The 21,962-nt window shown below is 60.9% G+C and overlaps 1 protein-coding gene across 1 annotated transcript in view; it reads right to left on the bottom strand.

Moving 5' to 3' along the window:
* Positions 1-21,962, bottom strand: part of ADGRB1 (adhesion G protein-coupled receptor B1) — an 86,626-nt gene that overhangs the window by 14,016 nt on the left and 50,648 nt on the right. Inside the window, 6 exon segments of the mRNA XM_030794987.1 lie at positions 5,558-5,643; positions 7,865-7,931; positions 9,487-9,556; positions 10,086-10,236; positions 11,277-11,379; positions 14,631-14,734. Of these exon segments, the coding sequence (XP_030650847.1) occupies positions 5,558-5,643; positions 7,865-7,931; positions 9,487-9,556; positions 10,086-10,236; positions 11,277-11,379; positions 14,631-14,734 (581 nt within the window).

Raw genomic sequence — 21,962 nt, 5'->3', positions numbered from 1 at the left:
CTGCTGTGTCCCTGCACCTGGCACAGAGCCTGTGACGAGGAGGCCCTCCATCAATATGCGCAGAGCCAAGGAAAGACTCACTGACATGGAGCAGGACCCCTCGGCTGCGGCCTCAGTCTTCCCATGGGGATAAGCTGGAGAATCTCTCTTCTCCCTTCCAAAGCTGGTATTCTTTGAGCCGGGACCCTGGACTCCTCTCCTCACCCAAGTCCTAAGGGAGGAGGTGCAGGGCCTCCCTCCCCATGGAGACTTCTTTGCCTGCTGTCAGTCACCCCTGCTGCTGCCCGTCAGGGGATACAGTGGTGCAGCTGGGTCTCCAGGCCTGACATTTACAGCCCGATCTGCTGCGGCTGGCAGGTGGCCTGGGGCCTGGGGACCCGTAAATTACTCCCACACGGCAGCTCAGCCTCTGTGGCTGGGAAACATTTCTGCAGAGAGCGGTGGGAAGGAAGCAGAAAGGCCCGGGAGCCGCTGAAGGGGAGGCCAGGAGTGCCCAGCTGCACCGCGCCTGCTCCTGTCTGGAGAGGCAGGTGCCCAGGGTGTGGGGAGAGGCTCTGGGTGACTTCAAAGGGAATATCCTTCTGGCCCCCACTTCTCTCTGACGGAATGAGATGGGATGGATCCCACAGGCCCCGCCGCATCTCTGGTGTTGAGACAAAGAAAGGGCAACACTAGTCCCAAAGAACCGGAAATTCCCGGGGCCTGGCAGGCCAGTGTGGACGCTGCCCAGCTCCAGGCTTGCTCCTCCCACCCAGGCTAGCCTCGCCCTGATTTGCATCTGCACAGCGCCAGGGCCCAGAGCTCTTCTCCCACAGCTCCTAAAACCCTGGGCCCCTAGTGCCTGGCTCAGGGAGCAAAGCAGGAGGGTACAGGGGTATGCGCCTGGGGGTACCGCCCTCACCTTGGGTTGAGGGAGGCAGGGCACGGACAAGATGACCCCTCAGGCTGGAAAGCCCAACTGGCCCCGCCCACCTGAGCCCATACCGCCCTGCCCTATGCACAGCTGCTAAGGCTGCCCAAGGTCAGCAGAGCAGCCCCTGACCCTGAACACTTCCTCCCGTTCCCTTGGCCCTGGCTGCCTCCTGCTCTCAGGCACACATGCGTACACAGACACACACATGCATTCACACACTCCCCTATAAACACACTTCCACATACACCACGCTCACATGTTCATACACACACACGCACACACTTGCACACACAGGCACATGCCCAATTATATACACACTCACACTTACACACACACTCTAACACAAAATATCAGGTTGCACTCACACAGATGCACACTCACATGTACACACACCGGGTTGCACTCACACAGATGCATGCTCACAGGTACACACACAGATGCACGCTCACATGTACACACACATAGATGCACGCTCACGTATACACACACATACATGCACGCTCACATGCACACAGATGCATGCTCACACATACACACAGTGGGTTGCACTCATACACATAGATGCACACTTGCACATATGCACACTAGGTTGCACTCACATAGGTGCATGCTCACATGTACACATACACTGGGTTGCACTCATACACATAGATGCACACTCACATGTACACACACCGGGTTGCACTCACACACATAGATGCATGCTCATACGTACACACACCGGGTTGCACTCACACAGATGCACGCTCACAGACACACAGATGCATGCTCACGTCTGCACAGATGCACACTCACATATGCACACCAGGTTGCACCCACACACACAGATGCACGCTCACACATACACACACCGGGTTGCACTCACATACATAGATGCATGCTCACACGTACACACACCGGGTTGCACTCACACAGATGCACGTTCACAGGTACACACACAGATGCACACTCACACGTATGCACACATAGATGCACGCTCACGCACGCACACATAGATGCATACTCATATGCACACCGAGTTGCACTCACACACATACATGCATGCTCACACATACACACACCAGGTTGCACTCACACAGATGCACGCTCACAGGTACACACACAGATGCATGCTCACATGTATGCACACCAGGTTGCACCCACACACAGATGCACGCTCACATGTACACATACCGGGTTGCACTCACACAGATGCACGCTCACAGGTACACAGATGCCTCCTCATACGTCCACACACAGATGCATGCTCACATGCACACTGGGTTGCACTCATACACACAGATGCACTCACACACAGATGCACGCTCACCCACCGGGTTGCACTCAAACACATAGATGCATGCTCACATGTACACACACCAGGTTGCACTCACACACATACATGCATGCTCACACATATGCACACAGATGCATGCTTACACGTACACACACCATGTTGCACTCACACACATAGATGCACGCTCACAGGTACACACACAGATGCACAGTCAGGTACACACAGATGCACACTCAAATATGCATATATAGATGCATGCTCACACGTACGCACACTGGGTTGCACTCACATAGATGCACACTCACAGGTACACAGATGCATGCTCACACGTATGCACACATAGATGCATGCTCACGCACGCACACATAGATGCATACTCATGCACACCAGGTTGCACTCACACACATGCATGCTCACACATATGCACAGTGGGGTGCACTCACACACACAGATGCACGCTTGCACACATCCAGGCACATTCTTACACATGTACAGACACTTGCACGCTTGTGGCATCAGAGGTGGCACTGGCGGCAGAGAACTCCACACTCAGTACACTTGAGAGCACGCCCAAGGGGGTACTGGGGCGGTTGGCTACAAGCAAAATTAAAAGCCTGAAATGAAAGCAAGTACTCTCACATGGGCACACACACATTTGCACACACCTGGTCATGCTCTCTCTCACATGAATGCACACTCATGTACACTCACATATGCACACTCATACACACACACCTAGTGATATGCATACACGCACACACCCAGTGGCATGCACTCACACACATGCACACACCTGGCCATGCTCTCACATGCGTGCTCACGTGCACTCACAGGGAGGGAGGCTTCCCATCGGGCAGGCCAGGGCCAGTCTCCTCGCCCCACCAGAGCTGCGGGGGTGTCATGGGTGCAGACCCCTGCCCAGGCACCAGCCGTCCTGGGCTCCATGCCAGCAGCACCGGGGTGGGGGTGGAGGTTCAACTCCAGAACCAACAAACCACAGCTTGCAGCCTGGCACACACTCGGGCCCCAGAGGGATGGGACTGACCACCACTCTTTCCCTACGGCAGCTCAGCCCACAGCTGCACTCCACCTGTGCCCAGGCACGGCTCCACGCCCTGCACACGTGGTGCCTTGTGCTGCCAGGCCTAGAGCAGGCCTGTGGGGAGGACGGAAGGGGGAGCTGAGGGCAGTGGATGGGGGAGACGGGAGTGGCCTAGAAACCCAGAGTGGACGGCAGAAAAGGAAGAAATGAAAGATAAACATAAAACAAACAAAAGGTGACTCAGAGCGCAGAGCCCCAAGGGTGGGCCTAGGAGGGAGGTGGCAGCGGAGGCACTAACATGGCGTTACTGGTGGCGTCGGAGGTGGCATCGGCGGCAGAGAGGACTCCACACTCGGCACACTTGAGGGCGCGCCCGAGGGGGTGCGGGGGCCGCTGACTGCAAGTGAAATTAAAAGGCTGAAACGAAAGCAAGCACTCTGCTCTCAGAATCCAGGCGGGAGGGGCGGGGCCAAAGTGCAAAACCAGCCACTCAGGAGTCCAGCCTGGGCCCCGACGGGGACAGTCCTGGGGGCTCTCAGCCACCTCACAAACTCAGGCCTGGGGCGCGGGCGCTGTGGTGGGCAGGGCTGAGGGCTGCACGTGGCGGGCATGGGGGGAAGACAGCGCGGGGTCCCTGTGCTCAGCAGAGGGTGGACCCTGCCTCCGTCTGCACAAAGCGGCAAAATTCCCAGACAGAGGCCACTGCGCCTTCCTCTCCCCTTCCCATGTGTCTGTGAGGGAGCTGACCTGGGCAGGGACCTCGTGCAGGTCCTCGTGGCATGTGTATGCCCACGCGTGTGTGCCCGTGCATGTGGGTGTGCGTGCACACATAGACAGGTGTACTGGGCGCCCCTCCACCCCAACCTTCATCCCTGTCTACGTGGGCAGAGAAACCTACACGGCCACGCGGGCGAGTCTGGGTGCACTCCTGGGCCGTGTGCACCTAACGCGGATGGCCCCTGTTGCACACACAGGGCGAGGTGGGCAGAGTGCAGGCCGCCTGGGCTTGGTCTAGTGTGTGCCCACCTGGGCTGGAAGCTCAGCTCCACCAGCCACTCACCCTCGCTAAACCTCCATTTCTCAGCTGTAAGATGGGAATATAACCATAGAATCTGCCACAACGGTTATTCTAAGAAGCAAACAAAACATGCGCCCTGGACGAGCACCCGAGATCACTGCCGTTTTTCTCATCAGGTAGCAGCAGGCAGTCTGCCATGCTCAGACCCGGGATGTGCAGCCCTGGGGACCTCTTCTGAGTGTGACCACTGTCTCGGGAGCAGTGTGGGACAGGGTGTTCCAGGGACAGGTGGGACAAGGCCTTAGAGAAGCCTGTTCCAGCTTCCGTTTCCCAGGCCAGGAGACAAAGCACTGGGACTCCCACCCAGAGTGAGACTCCAGGGCCACTGCAGGCACTCAGCATCAGAGGCCAGCTCGGCCGGTTCCTAACCAGGACCAGAACCCACAGGCACCCAAGGGGAAGGCTTCCTGAAGCGTTTGTTCACTGGGGACAGCAGGAGGAGCCAGGAAGAGAGAGACAGGAACAGAGAGAGAGACAGACAGACACCAAGCATCCAGGCAAGACTGGCACGGAGGGGAGGGGCCCACGCAGACACCAGCCAGGGCTGGATGACACAGAGCAGCAGGCAGAGGTGAGGGGCGGGAGGACAAAGAGGGGCTTGTCCGCTCTAGTCAGCTCCCCATGTCCCACAGCTTCCCCTCTGTGCCCAGGGCCCTGTCGCTGAAAGGTGGGTGCAGCCACACATCCCAAGCGCGTCTGTCCTGCTCCCGCGCCCTGTCCAGCTGCTGTGCTGAGAGCACTCCCTGGGCTTGGGTTCCCCGGAGGGAGGAGCATCAGCTCCACCTGTCCCCTGCACTGTCCTCCCCCCGATGAAGGTCCCACAAAGACAGGGAGTCCCTGCATGCACAGGTGACATCCTCCCCTTGGCCATGGAGCGAGCCTTGTGGTGGGGGAGTGGGGGGCCAGGGGGCCCTCAGCACCGAGCCTTGGGGGTGCCCTGCTGCCACCCTGCGAGCCGGGCAGAGGCGGGGTGTCCCTGCACAGTCAGTCTCACAGCTTCTGAGGACTTTATGGGGCCCACCCTGTCCAGGTCAGATGGAGAAACCGAGGCACGGTGAGAGGCAGGGGCTGGCTGAGCCTAACGGGCCTCTGTACTCAGTGCCTCCGTTTCCCACCCGCTCCAGGGTCCCTGGACCTGCAGTCTCAGATTGGGCATGGAGTGTTCTCCATCCCCCGGGAACCCGGGGCTGGGTGGGCTCTGGGTCTTGCACTCCTGGTGGGCAAGGAGCCGCGTGGCCCCGGTCCTACCCTGCCCGCTCCTTCAGCTTCTTGTCCGTGATGCCGTCTTTGGACACGAGCTTGTTGAACACCAGGATCCCAATGACCATGTTCACCTGCCGGGCGGAGAGGGGTGGGAGTGTGGGGGCGGGGGCCGCCGTAGGCTCAGGGGCTGACGCTGGCTGGACCGACGCTGGCTACGCCAACCACGACCCCCTACCCCACCCAGGGTCACCTCCCGTGCCTCCATCACAGGAACCCCAGTGCCTGATGGGACGTCAGGTGACCTCCAGCCCAGCTGCCAACCGTGCAGGGCCCTCTCCGTGTGTCACCCGCACCATCGGCACCTCTGCTGCACTCCTTGCATCCCTTCCACAGGGATGCTCCCCACGCACAGGGCCCGGAGGCCCTTGCCAGCCTGCAGCTGAGGCCTGTCTAAGGGACACCAATCCTGGCTCTCCCTGGGGTCACACTCCTCCTGGCTCTCTGCTCTGGGCAGGCCACCTCCTCTCTCTAGACTTCCTTCCTGATCTCCCTCTCCTATTCCCATCAGACTAACTGCCCACCCCATAAGGGCCCTGGCTGGGCGCCTGCACCCAGGGAGGCTCTTCTTGGCCTCTAATGTAAGTCTCCCATGCCCACCACTGTCCAGGCTACCACTCAAGACAAGAGCTGCTCCTGGAGCACCCCCAGGAAGCCACTGGCCCTGAGCATCCTGGGGTCTCCCCCTGTCTCCTGGCCTCCTCTGCTGAGGGGAAGGAGGAGTCTCAGGCCATACTCTCTGCTCCCCAATTGCCAGAAGCTCCCTGAGGCCCTCCTCCTGCATCCCCACTCTGCAGAAAGATGCTGCCAGGACCCCGAGGGGCAAGGCCTGACTTCCTGAGGCCCAGGTTCCAGAAGCTGGAGGCTGGGAGACCCCAGGACTCCACGGACCCCTGACCAGGCATTTCACGTCCCGAAGACCAGGGTGGTAGACCGTGTAGCCCTCCAGCTCAGGGCTCACGAGCACACAGCCGGCCTGCTTTCCACAACGGACGCAGAGTTCCCAGACACCCGCCTCACAGCCTTGGCAAGCCTGATGCGGGGTGGCCTCTTTCCTGGGCAGCCTAGTTTTCTGATGTGGCCGGAGCAGAGAAGAGAGGATGGGCACCAGTGACGAGCCACTGCCTGCAGCAGGCTCTGCCCAGCCTGCACCACGTGGCCCCAAGGACAGGAGGGGCCGCTGGGGCTCGGGTCCCACAGCTGCCAGGGTCAGCCTGCCTTCCTGACACATCCTGGGGAAGGGTGTACAGGGTGGGGCTCCTGTCTCTGTCCCCTTTCCCACAACCTCCATCCCCAGGTGCCTGGAGCACCGCCAGGCACCCCACGCCTCTCCCGCCTCCCGCCTGGGGAAGGAATAAAGAAGGTAGGATTCCACAGCCAGGACTGTGGAGAGGGGTCTGGGGCTGCCCAAAGATGGTGCCCCACTGCCCCTCCAACCCCTACTAGGCTCCCCAACTGCCCCTACAGGGTTAGCTCCCCCTCACCCCTCATGCACGTTTCTCTGCTAGGCCCAGCCTGTGCCTGAGGCCCCACTAGAATGGGGTGTGGCCCTGCATGGCGGCAGGAATTACTAGACGTGGATGGCCTCTCCTGGGGCGAGAGGGGAGGGGAGGTGAGGGTGGGTGTGAACCCTGGTGCTCTGCCAGAGTAGAGGGGTGGGGGCTGGCTTAGTGGGTTCAGAGCTGGACCCAGTAGAGGCCAGTGACCCCAGGCAGGTCCCTCAGGGTGCTGCAGCTCATCTGTGACCCCAGGACGGTGACCCTGCGTGCCACCTGCCACAGTCTTGCCTTTCTCCACACGAAGGTGGGAGGAGAGCGGGAAGGGAAGTACAAGGACCCACACAGGGAAGGTCCTCACTGGGGCCCCCCGAAGGGGCGAGCAGCCCCGGTCACCAGCCTCACATCTGGCGCTCTGGGGCCAGACACCCACAACCCAGGTCCAGCCTGCAGCTCCTCGCTGCTTGCATCATCCGTCTGTCCCCAGCTTCCTCTCATGCCACTCACTCACCACACCCGCAGGGATCTCCTGGCAGGTACACAGCTGGCACCCAATAATCAGGCAAGCCGAGACTCACAGGTGTGAAGGGCCACTACTCTGGCCCAGCCCCTGCACCGCATGCCGAGGGCAGGTCAGAGTGGGGCTGTGGGCACCCCCACCCCCGGTGATGAGGGCCATGAGGGCCATCCTGAAGGGACAGCAGGTGCACAGCCTGGGGCAGGAGAGAGCACCAAGGCCCAGGAGGCAGGTGGGGGCCCAGGTGGGGTTGCGGGGAGTGGGGCCCGGGTGCGTCAGTACCAGCACAACGGCGGCGGCAGGTCCCACGAAGGCATAGAGCAGTCCCCCCTCCAGGGAAAGCCAGCAGCTGGGGAGGAGACAGGCCATCAGCACCGCCCGTGTGCAGAGGGGTGTGCAGAGAGGTGCTGCCGGCCTCTCGGGAATAGGGGAGGTAAGCTGGGAAGTGGCAGAAGAAAACTAGCACTTATTAAGCGCCTTCGGCATGCAGGGCATGTCACACCCACTCTTTAGCCTTAGAATCCTCAGGAAACCCCAGGCAGCCATTGTCACCCCCATTTTACAGATGGGGACAATACCAGAGTGGGGGACCCACCTGCTTAGAGCCACACAGCAGGGGCAGCAGGCTGGCAGGGCAAAGGTCACCTGACTGTCCCTCCTTCCCCAGACCTGGGCCCTTCCCGGCTCTTCTCTCGGGGTCTCTGGCAGACCCTCCTTCCTGACGCGATGCTTGAATGCTGGGGCTGGAACCCTGGCCCACAAGGCTCAGGCCCCCGTGGCCTGAGCACCTGGTCCTATGCTCACACATCTGTCGTGCACCCTCCCCACCACCCACCCAGTCAGCAGCCCCACATTCTCCAGATCTCTGGACACCACCCGTGGTGCCCATGGAAATCTGAAACCCAGTAAGGACTGTTCCCTCTACCCTGAGCAGCCTACCCCATGTCATCTGTCAAACAAACTCCTCTTCATCCTTCAGAACCCCACTTCAATGTCCCCATCCCCTCCTGATCCACCCCTGACTCCAGCAGGCCAGGTATTTGCTTCTCTCATCTCTGGGGACAGTGTTTGGATTTCCCTCTTAGCACTCACCCCCTGGACCCTCAGCTATGTCTACTCCCTACTGCCACTCAGACAGGGCAGTGCTCCAAGGGGGTGCCACGTCCTGTCCCCAGGGACTCCACAGTGAGCCAGGCCTGCTGCGGCTCTCCCACTCAGCCAGCGTTAGTCACTTCCTCCTGCCTCTCGCTTCCCACTGCTCCCCTCCCTGCAGCCAGGCCCTCCCTCCAAGCCTCGGTTCCCCTTCCCCACCCCAGTTCTTCTGCCCATCCTGAGTCCCAGACCCTCTCTCCCTACCTTAGGAACCACATTGCCTCTAGGATGACCCCAAGCTTCCTGGCTTGCCATTTAAGGCCCCAAGAACCTGGTCCAGCTGACCCTTCAGGGTCTCAGTGATGTCATCTGTGAAATAAGCCTCCGGCCCCTGCCCTGCCTGCCACAGGCCTGCTGTGGGGGGTGTGCCCACTGTGCCCAGAGCTCTTGTGTCTCAAACAGCCCTCCCTCTCACCAGCACCGTGCAGAGAGGGGATCCTCACCGAACAGATGGGGAAACTGAGGCTCAGAGTGGCTAATGGACCAACTGACAGAGGGGGAGGCCCTGATGGCCTGGTTTCTTTCAATACTGCTGCCCACTGCTCGCTGCCAGGGAGAAGCTGGCTGACCAACAGGGAGGGGATGTCCAAGGGGCTCGGCCTCCAGCCCTTGGGGCCGCACCCTCCCTGAGCCTCTGTGAGATGGTCAGGGTCACACGGGGGGAGGACATGGCCAGCCCTCACCCTCCAGGGCGGCGGAAGTCTCTGGGGGGCCAGGTGGCCATCCACCACACCCCCAATGCCCCGACTCACTAGTTCATGGTGCTGTACCCTTTGGCCTTGGTGAATCCCACAGAAATGGCCACAACCAGTGCAGGGAGCCCTGGAGAAGGAGCAGAGAAAGGGTGTTGGCCCCACCCAAGTCCCCAGCCAGCCTCCACCTCCTCCTAGCCCTGCCTTGGAGGGCGGGGGCCAGGCAGGCGCTTCTGAAGCCCCCAACAGAGGATGGGGCTGAGCAAGAGATGGGGCAGGAGGTGAACAAGGCAAGGGCCTGCGAGCTGGGTGCAGGGTGGTCCAATGAGCAGAAAACACACAGGGTGCCCAGCACATCTGACTTGCAGAGAAATCAGGAATCATCTCTTTATAAATGTGCATCCCAAACAGTGCACCGGACATACTTGTGCTAGAAACGTTTTCGTTATCTAGACATGAAAGGGAACTGGGTGTCCTGTGCTTTATCTGGTGACTCCATGGAGGAACGAGGGCCCAGAGGAGGAAGCCCACCCAAGCAGTAACTGAGGCCTCAGGGGCCCACAGGGGATGGGGAGAGGAGGGGCTGCCACGGCAGAACAAGCAGTGGGGGCCAGGAGGAAGGATATCTGTCCAGGAGGGTCGGGGAGGCAGCAGCTCACCCCAGCCCAGGCAGAGGAAGCGCTTGCGGATGAGGCGGTTCCGGAGGTGGCCCGTCACAGCCATGTAGGACTGCCAGGCCTCGGTGAGCACCCAGCAGAAGGAGGACAGGAAGAAGAAGTGCAGGAAGGCGGCCACCAGCGTGCACACCACCTGCGTGGGGCCGAGGGCGGGGCAGGCTGGGCAGGTGCTCCCTGGCTGCACACCTGCCCCCCACTGAGTGCCTGGCTGCAGCTGGCAGCCCAGCACCCAGCACCCTCACTGGGACCCGACCAGGTCCCCAGGCAGAAGGCAATCCACAGATCACCTGGTCCCTGCCCTGAGATGGGTTGTTGACTGTCTAAGCCCCCTTGGGACAAACAGCTCCTCCCTCCCCATCTTCCTCAGCACCATTCATAGCCACACCAAATGCTAACCCAGGGGCCTTCTCAAAAGTCCAGGTGCCTGCCCATGCGTTCAGGAGGTAGTAAGCCCAAGGCCCAGGGAGGGCATATCACACCCCAAGGACACACAGCAAGTCGCAGGCAACCTCACCCACACCGCGGCCCTGAGCTTCTGCCACAGCACATGGCAGGCCCTGGGGCCAGGCCTTCTCTGTCTCACTGCGGGCCCGCTTGCTTTATTTTCTCTCCTACCTTGTCAGCGTGGCCCCTTGAGGAAGCAGAGGCCCCCAGCCAAAGGCTGCGCCTGCCACATTTAGCGGGATGGGGCTGGAGACCACAGGGTAGGAACCAGGGATAGGGGTTCTGGGGAGGGCAGGCAGGGGCCCACCATGAGCTGCCAGCTTCAAGGCTGGCAAGGGTGGGGGTGAGAGGGTGGACCGTGGGAGCCTCTGTCACCACAGTGCCACTCGTCTTGAGTGCCACTCCCCAGCCCTGAGGCAGCTTCAGCTGAGGCCGAGTCCACTGCCCACAGGGGGATGGGCAGGGCTGCAGCAGGCTCATCCTGAAGGGCAAGTGCAGCAGAGATGCTGGGACACAAGCTGCCCTTCTTGGCTGGCTGACCAGCCCCTGACAGGCTCCTGCAGCCACAGCAGAGGGTGGGGAACTCCCTGTAGCTGGGGCAGCCTCCTCCTGCCCCCACACCCGCCTGCCTGAGTTTCCCAGGGATCCCATGGCCCAGGCCCCTCCTGGGGTCCATCCTCACCACCCGAGGATGCTGGGAGGTGCATGGCAGGATGCAGGGCTGCCTACCTTGTTGCGGGTCTGGGTCTGCCCGATGAGGATGAGGGCATTGGAGGAGATGATGGACAGGCAGAAGTTGATGAGGATGACAGAACGCTCCGAGCGGATGTACCTGTGGAGAGTGCGGGGGCCAAAGGTCAGCACCCAACACAACCCCATCTGCACGGGGGCTGTGGTCCTGTGGCACCAAGACCAGAGCCCCACCCCACTTCCTGCAGGCATTGTCACCAACAGCACCACCACCATCACCATCACCATCACCACCATCACACCATCACCACCATCAAGCAACCACTACCACATCACCACCACCACTACATCACCACCATCACCATCACCATTATCACACAATCATTACCACCATCACCATTACCACCATACCATCACCACCAGCACCATCATCACACAATCACTACCACCACCACCACACCATCACCACCATCACCATCACCACCATCACCATCACCCTCATCACACAATCACTACCACCATCGCCACCACCACATCACCATCATCACCATTATCACAATCATTACCATCACCATTACCAACACAACCATCACCACCATCACCACCATCACAATCACTACCACTACCACCACCACCATCACACCATCACCACCATCATCACACAATCATTACCACTATCACCATTACCAACACAGCCATCACCACCATCAGCACCACTATCACCACCATCACAATCACTACCACCATCACCATCACATCATCACCATCACCACCATCACCACCAACACCATCACCATAATCACTAGCACCAGCACCAACACCATCACAACCACTACCACTACCACCACCATCATGCCATCATCATCACTACCATCATCATACAATCAATACCACTATCATTACCAACACAGCCATCACCACCATCAGCACCACTATCACCACCATCACAATCACTACCACCATCACCATCATCACACCATCACCACCACCACCACCATCACCATCATCACACCATCACCACCACCATCACCACCATCACCATCATCACACCATCACCACCACCATCACCATCACCATCATCACACCATCACCACCACCATCACCATCACAATCATCACACCATCACCACCATCACCATCACCACCACCACCATCACCACCATCACCACAATCACCCGCACCACCATCACCATCACTACCATCATCACCAGCACCAGCACCACCAACACCATCACCATCACTACCATCACCACCATCACCATCACCATAATCACCAGCACCAGCACCACCAACACCATCACCATCACTACCATCACCACCATCACCATCATCACCACCATCACTACAATCAGCACCAGCACCACCACAACCATCACAACCACCATCACCACCACCATCACACCATCACCACCATCATCACACAATCATTACCACTATCACCATTACCAACACAGCCATCACCACCATCAGCACCATCACCACCATCACAATCACTACCACCATCACCATCACATCATCACCACCACCATCACCACCATCACACCATCATCACCATCACCATCACCATCACCACCACCATCACCATCATCACCATCACCACCACCACCATCACCACCATCACCATAATCACCAGCACCAGCACCACCACTACCATCACCACCACCACAATCACCACCACTACCATCACCACCATCACCATAATCACCATCACCACCACCACTACCACCAACACCACCACCACAATCACCACCACTACCATCACTATCACCACAATCACCAGCACCAGCACCACCAACACCATCACAACCACCACAACCACCATCACCATCACTACCATCACCACCACCATCATCACAATCACCAGCACCATCAACACCATCACAACCACCACTATCACCATCACCATCACTACCATCATCACCATCACCATCACCATAATCACCAGCACCAGCACCACCACCACCATCACCACCATCACTACCATCACCACCACCACAATCACCACCACTACCACCATCACTATCACCACAATCACCAGCAGCAGCACCACCCCCACAATCACCGTTACCACCATCATCACCACAAACACCACCACCAGGATCACTATCACCACCATCACCAGCAGTCCTTGGGGACTGAGGTCCACCCAGCTGGAGAGCAGAGGGCACAGGGCTGAGCCTCAGGGGCTCTGACATGACCCTGATGTGCTGCATAACCTTGGGCAGGTCACGTTCTCTCTCTGGGTCCCCACTTCCTCGTGGGGACCACAGAACAGTCCCTGCCGGCAGCTCACAGGGCACAGGGATGGCCAGGAGAGCTCACCAAGGGAGATGCTTTGAAAACTGTCGGCAGAAAACCTCCTCAGAACTCAGGACATCAGAGCTGAGTTCAGAGCCCCTAAACCCCATTCCCCAGATGTTTTGTGAAATCCAGGCCCTAGGGGAAGGCAGGTCCCGGGAAGAGGAAACGCCATGGTCCCCCTGGAGCCCAGTGGATGCTGTCCCCTCAGGCTGGACAGTGGAGGGCCCCTGCCACTACCCACAGCCCAGTCACTGTCTCCAGGAAAGCTCGGCCACCCTCCCCCACTAGCCACATCGACCTCCCGATGCCCGACCTTGGGCAGCAGCCAGGCAGTCAGTTCCGATTATCGGCTGACATCGCTGCCTGCAGAGCCGGAGCCACATGTCCTCTGCACACGTTGGGAGTCCCCACTCGGCCCCATGGGCAGTGAGTGACCTTGAGTCGTTGCTCCCTTTCCACACTTCTACTCAATGGGACAGGAGCAGATAGCGGGGACTGCCTGGAGGCGTGTCCACACACTCAACAGGCATGTTACTGCTCAAACACGAACTCTTCTCCACATCTCCACACCTGCCCGGGTGGCCCCAAAAACCCACTGGCCACAATCGGAATGGACAGCAGACTGACAGCCCTGTGGCCCTGGGGAAAGGGGGTTTGGAGTGAAGAGTGAGCAGGGGCTTTGGGCCCTAAGGCCTGACTGGGGGTCTGGGGACGGCTGTGGCCTGGCCTGCAGGCCTGAGAGTAGACAAGGAAGTCAGGAAGTGCAGGCAGAGGGGGCACGCACAGCTGGGGCGGGAACTCAGGCTGGCATTGCCAGGGAACACATTCAGGGGAGGGATGGCAGGAACCGGGCCCCACCCCCTGCGTTTGTGCAGCATGGACACAGCGTGAGTGTCTGGGGTGCCCTCAGGAACCTGTGGCGGCCTCGGAGGGGCCACAGCAGGGCTGCGTCCATGGCAAAGGCGGAGGTGACTGGGAAGGTGAGGACAGAGGGAGGGAGGGGCACCCACGACCCCTCCCGTGACCTTGAGCGGAAGAGGCGTGGGATGCAGGAGCCATGGCCGCCGGTGCCCAGCACCTGGGCGGCACCCACCTCCACACGGACACGTAGATGATGACCAGCATGAGCAGGGTGAGAGAAGACACGCCACAGCCCACGATGAGCGTCACGGATGGCAGAGTCGCCTTCTCCATGTTCTGCGGGGACCGGGAAGAGACCGCGGGGCGTGAGGTACCCCACACGCCCACTCGGCAGACCCGAAGACTGAGGCCCGAGAGCCTGCAGCCCTGGGTCACACCCCCAGTGTCCGGCCCAGCCCTTCCTCACCTCCCTGCCCGGCCCCTGCAGAGAAGGGGTTTCCTCTACCAGCCCAGGCCCTCCAGAACTCCCTTTCGGGGCTGTGCTCTGTGAGGATGGACCCTTTGCCCGTGCCCCACAGTCATACGCCAAGCCTGACGCCAGGTAAGTCTTTGCTGCCATCATGTCTGGACCCCCATCAATTCCAGGCAGGCGCCAGCCCCGCACTGCAGATGGGGCCAGGGAGGTGCCAGGTCCAGGCCCACCCACACGCACAGTCCTCTCGGGCCCAGGCTTTGAGAAACCCAGGCGGAGCAGCCGCTTTGACTCCGGCCCACCCCCATCCGAGATGCCATCCAGCCGGGCCCTGACACCCCACACCCACCTGTCCCTCCACAGCCCCGATACAACCCAACCAGCTTCCTTGCACCAAAGCCCTCCCCCTCCCACCCCTCCCTCTCTGTTCGGCAGGTGACTGTGTCACCTCCACAGCCCCTCAGTCCCCTGCAGCCTCTAGGCCTAGCTGCCAGCCCTAGACCCAGGCATCCCCACCTCTAGCCCTGCCCCCCGTGACTTCCTCTCCAGCCACAGCGGCATGGGGGAGGTTACCAGCGCACTGGAGGGCACCTCTGCCCTGCTCAGAGGCAGGAGTGTGGGAGCTGGGGTATCATCCGGGTGCCGGGGTGACCCGAATAAAGTGGGCCCTTCCTCCTCACCACCTGGGGGGTACTTAGTTTAGGTGACTGCCCCTTCCTAGGGAGGGCTCCCACTCCTCCCTGACTCTCCTGCCCTGGGCGTCGTCCAAATGCCCCACCCAGCTCTGCAAAGGCCACTGGGCTGACCCTGGCCCTGCCCCTGGCCAGCCTCCCTTTCCTGACAGGAACGCCCCGAGCCCCCGATTCCCCTCAGGGCTCTTCCCCAGCGGTGTCCCCAGAAGACGCTTCCCCACTTCACATGACTGTGCCTCTGACCACTGCACTCAGCTCATCCCCTCCTCAAAAGGGCCTGGGCCTGCGACAGACCCCGCCATTCCCGACCCCTTGGCCCTGCACAGCCCCAGCACGCCAGGCCTGAGGACAGACAGGGAAGTCAGGTGGATGAAGGGTGTGCACAGCTGTGGAGGGGACTCAGGGTGACATCGCTTCTGTATGGATGAGTTCACCCACAGCAACTTCCCAACCCATCACCCGAGTCGTAAGCCAGGCTGAACCGCCATGCCTGGGGCGTGCCGGCACACGGCAGGTGGGTGTACGCCTCGGGGGCGTGAACAAAGGCCCCCTGCGCACAGAGCTTCCAGACGACTGGAGAATTCAGGAGAAAGGGGGTGTAGTCCATTTCCGGGCCCTCGGAAGGAGGCAGAGGTGGTCGGCCGGGCAGGAAGGCGAGGCCTGGGGAGAAGAGGTGCTTCGGGTACCCCCCACCCTGAAGCTGACGCCTTCCTGGCCCCCGCCCCAAGTCTGCTGACCCTGGCATGTTGCACTGTCTCCTAAAGCCCTGGGTAGCCCTTCTTGCCCCCCAAGATGCTCGACATCCCAAGTCAGCCCGGCTGCCCTGCGGCCCCACTCATCCCAGCCTGGGCGCCCCCTTTCCCCTCAGTCTCCACGCTGCCCTGTGCCCTCCATCACGAACATACTGCTCCTGCAGCCTGGACTACCCTTCCCTGCATTGCCTCCTCCAGACAGCCTTCCCTGCCTCCCAGGCCCTGCTGGCGTCCCCCTGATCCAGTTCAAAGCCCCTGCTAAATGTGGCTGCTATCACCACAGCCGAGTGTCCTCCATGTCCCCGATCCCCCGAGGGCCCCGCCCAGCAGGGATGCTCAGTCAACATCATGAGCCAGATGAATGAAGGTGGGGAAGGCAGAATCCAGAAAAATGGAGGAACCTGTCCAAGGTCACCAGGCGGCACAGCAGAGGGTCCAGCTCAAACACAAACCTAGGTTTCCAGACTCAGAGCAGGGCCCCAGGGATCGGGGGTTCAGCATCCTTGCCAGGATTCCTGGCTCAGCCTAGCTCGCCTCTGCCCTGGACAGGTAACCTCAGGGTCCCACCTATCCCAGCCTTGTTCTTTGCGGGCTGCCTCGCTGCCACCTCCCTAGGCCAACCCCCGTCCTCCTGCCCTCCTGGGCACGCCTGCCTCAGCTCCCAGCAGTCTGCACCTCGGCCTCCATGAAGCCAGCCGCCTGCTGGGCTGTGAGACCGAGGGCTGCGGCAGCCTTACCTGAATCAGAGTGTGACAGTGGAGCCCTGGGGAGTGCTGTTCGAAGCCCCTGCCCGGGGAGGGCCTTGCCCATCGAGGATTCCTCATCCCCCACACCCCCTTGCTCCTCCCACCCCCAGCTCCTCCGAACTCCATTCCAGGCCAAAATGAGGCCTAAGGTCCCCCACTTGGGGCTCTGTCCTCGGGGTGGTGCAGGCCACACGCCTGACGTGCACAGACACACGCACCTGGGACCCCCCCCCACACACACCTGGGGCCCACACACACGTGCACACACACACATCTGGGACTCACACACACACGCACCTGGGACCCGCACACAGATGCACACACCTGGGGCCCGCACACAGATGCACGAACCTGGGGCCCGCACACACACACACACCTGGGACCCGCACACACGCGCACACACATACACAAACACACACCTGGGGACCGCACACACGCACGCACCTGGGGCCCGCATACACGCACGCCACACACACACACACCTGGGACCCGCACACACAAACGCACCTGGGGCCTGCACACATACGCACCTGGGGCCCGCACACATGCACACACACACACACACACACACCTGGGACCCGCACACAAGCACGCACCTGGGACCCGCACACAGATGCAGCACCTGGGGCCCGCACACACACACGCGCACACACACACACACCTGGGACCCGCACACACGCACGCACCTGGGACCCGCACACATGCACGCAACTGGGACCCGCACACACACACACACCTGGGGCCCGCACACACGCACACACACAACTCCTGGGGCCCGCACAGATGCACGCACCTGGGGCCCACACACGCACACACACAACCCCTGGGGCTTGCACAGATGCACCCACCTGGGGCCCACACACACGCACGCACACACACACAACCTGGGACCCGCACACATGCACACACACAACCCCTGGGGCCTGCACAGACGCACACACCTGGGGCCCGCACACATGCACGTACCTGGGGCCTGCACACACACACACCTGGGACCCACACACATGCACACACCTGGGGCCCGCACACACGCCACACACACCCTGGGGCCCGCACACACGCACACACCTGGGGCCCGCACACATGCACACACCTGGGGCCCGCACACACGCACACACCTGGGGCCCGCACAGACACACGACTGACACCCCCCACACCTGGCACTCGCCTCCAGGGCCAAGCTGTGCTGCCCAAGCGTACCAGGTGCCACGGCTCCAGCTGCGCCTCCCCGGAACAAGAGTCGCCTTCTCTTCCTGTGCAGAAACACTGCCAACCCACTAGGCTTTCAAACGCCACTGCCTCCAGACAGGCCCCTCGAACTACCCCAGGTAGCGTTGCTCACCTCAGTTGTCCAAACTACGCTCTGGGAGGGCACGATGGGAACAGGGATGCCGTGCCCGGCGGGAAACCCTGCTCCGCACCACTCCTGCATGCCACAGCCTGGAGCTCAGGCCTCACACCGGTGGTCCTCCGGGATTGAAGTCCCATCACCCGGTACTTCTCCCACCAAAACTCACCTGCCAGCTCTCCCACCGGCCCCCCGATCCCTCCCAGCCTGGCTCATCAGTCACCGATAACTGTACCAGTGCAGAGCTGAGGCCCAGGGCTAGGAGACCAGCTGGACAGGGACAGGTGGGAGACAGGGCGACCCCAGTAAATGTTTCCAAGACACTGGGCTGGCCTGAGGCCGGCCAGCCACAAAGGTCACAGGCGGCTGAGTAAGTGTGTTGCGCCTGCTCTGAGGCTGGCTCCGGCCCAGGCCTCTGTAGCCATCTGCTTCCGCCTGCCCTCGTTAGGCCTGGCAGCCACAAGCCCGCCAGCTCTCCCACTGGTTCACCTGATCCCTCTCCTCCCTGCCTGGCTCATCAGTCACTCCCGACGGCCCTTGCTCAGCAGGTTCCAGGTGACGGAGAAGGGATGGGCGGTGGCCTGGGCAGGCCCAGGGGTCTGAGAACTGCAGGCCTCACTAGGAGTGGTAGACCAAGCCTGGCCTCAACTCACGCCGAGGGGAGGCAGAGCCAGTCTGGGCCCCTGCCGGAGACTGGCCCAAGCCAGGCACAGCACAGCCCAGGCCCTCACACATGTCAGGCCCCCTGCCCTGCCTGCCTTCCCTGACCTTCAGGCGCCTGGGTCTCCTCTCAGCATGGAAGTCATCACTTCACAGAGGCCCTCCCTGCATACTCGGTCTGAACCAGCCGGCCCCCTCCCACCGATGGCTTCTCCTGGCTGGTGACGGAGTGTCTGCCGGTTTCCACCCCATGAACTCCCACTCCCAATCGTCTCCTGAACCCTATATCCACCCTATGCCCCCTAAGCACTCATTTCTACCCACAATCCCACCTTCGTCCTGCCACTGCCCCAACATCATCTATGGCTCCCAAATGCCCACAAAACTAATTCCTGTCTCTAGCCATAGACTAATCCCTGAATCCCATCATACACTAAGCCCTGAACCCCATCATACACTGACCCCTGACCCAGATCATACCCTGAGCCCCAATTCCCATCACACCCTGGCCTGTGAATCCAGCCACACACTAAACCCTGACCCAAGTATATTCTGAGCCTTGATCTCAGTCATACTCTAAGCCCTGATCTTGGTCACATCCTGAGCCCTGAGCCCAGTCACACCCTGAGCCTCGATCCCAGTCAGGCTGTGAGTCTTGATCTTGGGTACACAATGGGCCCTGATTCTGGTCACGTGCTGGACCCTGACCATGATCACACCCTGAACCTGACCCTGCTCATACACTGAGCCCCGAACCTGGTTGCAAATGAACTGTGACCCTGGTTACAACCTTCCAATACAGTCTGAGGCACATCACAGAAGTAATGCCAACAACTGTCCTTTTCAGACTGTTTACTACACGCCAGACTATGTCAAGTGCCATAAATATATCACCTAGTTCAGTCCCCACCACTGAGACAGGTGGCATCATCCGCCTCACAGGTGTGACTCAGAGCGGTTACTCAACCTTCCAGCCGTCGTAGGCCTGCAGTGGCAGAGCCGGCATCTGCGCAGCCGCATCTGCACCGACACCCTGGCTCCAGGCCAGCTCTAGAGGAGGACTCGTGGGTCTCACCTCCCCTCGCTCTACCACCCTGCCCAGATCTCATCCCACCCTGGCTCCCGGGGTGCCCACGTACCCGCCTCTACCACCATCTCAGGCCCCTGTCCTGGTCAGCAGCCCCTGCAGGCCACTCCGAACCCCCGATGCCATAACCTCTGCCCACTCAGACCAGAGTCCCCACACCCGACGTGTCCATCCAACCCCAGCCAGGCCAAGCTGGGCAGCACCCCTCTCTCTCCTTGCCCAGCCAGGCTCACTTCTGGCCGCCTCCCCACCTGCCAGCTGGGCTCACTCTCCTCACTCCTGCTGGGACCCCTGGGTACCCAGGCCTGACTGTTCTCCTCTTACCTCCCAGCCTCCCACCAGTCCATTCTGTACCCGGCTCCTCACGCCCCTGGAGGAAGCTCAGGCTCCTCCCAGCCCCCCAGGCCTTGCTGGCCACCAGTCTCTCTGCCTCTCCTGCCTGCTGAGCCCACGCCTGTGCCCACTTCCCCGTAGCTTCATGCGTTCCTCACCCTGCAGTGGCTGCTACTCACCCCACAATGCTTGGCTGGTAAACTCCTGCACACCCCTCAGGACCCCACTCCAAGCCTCAGCCCCGTGCACTTCTCCCCACACCACACGCAGGAGGGGAGGAGGCTGTGGCCCTGCACCCAGGGCCCACCCGCAGCCTTCCTCCTTTCCGCCTGGGTGGCTGCAGACCACTGTGTGCGCACATCTGCCTCCCCCATCAGCCCTGGCACCCCAGCCCACAGCCCGCAGAGGGGTCGGCACGGTGGACAAAGGAACATGCCAGGGGCAGGCTGCACCCAGATAACAGTCTCCCTTTCACTCTCGGCCTCTCCCTGCCCAGCATCAAGGGGGCCAGCCCTTGCCGAGGAGGGAGAGGTGGTGTGGAAAGGAGAGGAAGACCCCAAGGGGCTCTGGTGCCATGGAACACCTGCTAGAGGCTGTAACCACCCTGGCTTCTTCCTGGCACTCTGACTCTCAGCTCACACCCCTGCTGGTGCCCAGAGCCCAAACTGAGCCACACATGTTCTGCCCTTGTAGCAGAGCTAACCACCCTCCCATCTCACAGATGAGGACACTGAGGCTCCCAGGGTCCAGGCAGCCTGCCCTCGGTCCCGTGGCTCTGAGAACACTGCCAGCCCCTGTGCTCCGGCCTCAAATGTCCTGTCTGGGATGGGGGACAGGGCACCCAACATGCCCGCTGGCATCCTGCCCTGTGAACACCAGCATGGGTGGGCTGGGCTAACACTAGAAGCGCCCCCCGACAGCAGCCGTGAACCCCCTGCCAAACAAGGCCCAGGACTGTCTATCTGGCTGCCTCCACCCCCGCCCCCCGCCGCTGTCCCACAGAGCGGCCGCTTCCTCCCCCTCGTGCACTGGGGCACATAGTGGGGCTCCTCCTGGAAAGGCCCCTTGGCATCAAGCCCCCTGCTGCTGGAATTTCAGGGGCACCCCCTTCGGCCCATGTACCTGCCCCTCTCTGAACAAGTTCCCTAAGCCAGGTCCACTCTGGAGCTCAGCCTGGTGACTGGGATGCCACTGCCTGGGGACTGCCCTGTTCCTGGGACTCTCTCCGAGTCATCTGTTTCCCTCCTCACAGCCAGTCCTGGGTAGTCCAGGTCCCCTCCCTTTTACAGGTGAGGAAACTGAGGCTCAGAGGGACTTAAGGCAGAGCCAGTCTAGGGTCACAGTTTGTCAGAGACAAGCCTGTGTTTCCAGACTCCAACACTGACCTGCTGCAGGCCTGACACTGGGCTGGGAGAAGGGGCAGACGGGGCACACACCACAGCAGGTTCTCTCCTGCCCAGGTCCTCCTCGAACA

Source organism: Nomascus leucogenys, chromosome 16 (assembly GCF_006542625.1).
Source record: "Nomascus leucogenys isolate Asia chromosome 16, Asia_NLE_v1, whole genome shotgun sequence".
NCBI classification, from domain to species: domain Eukaryota; kingdom Metazoa; phylum Chordata; class Mammalia; order Primates; family Hylobatidae; genus Nomascus; species Nomascus leucogenys.
The sequence above is the reverse complement of the archived record's forward strand: the minus strand, read 5'-3'. Positions and strand labels throughout refer to the sequence as shown.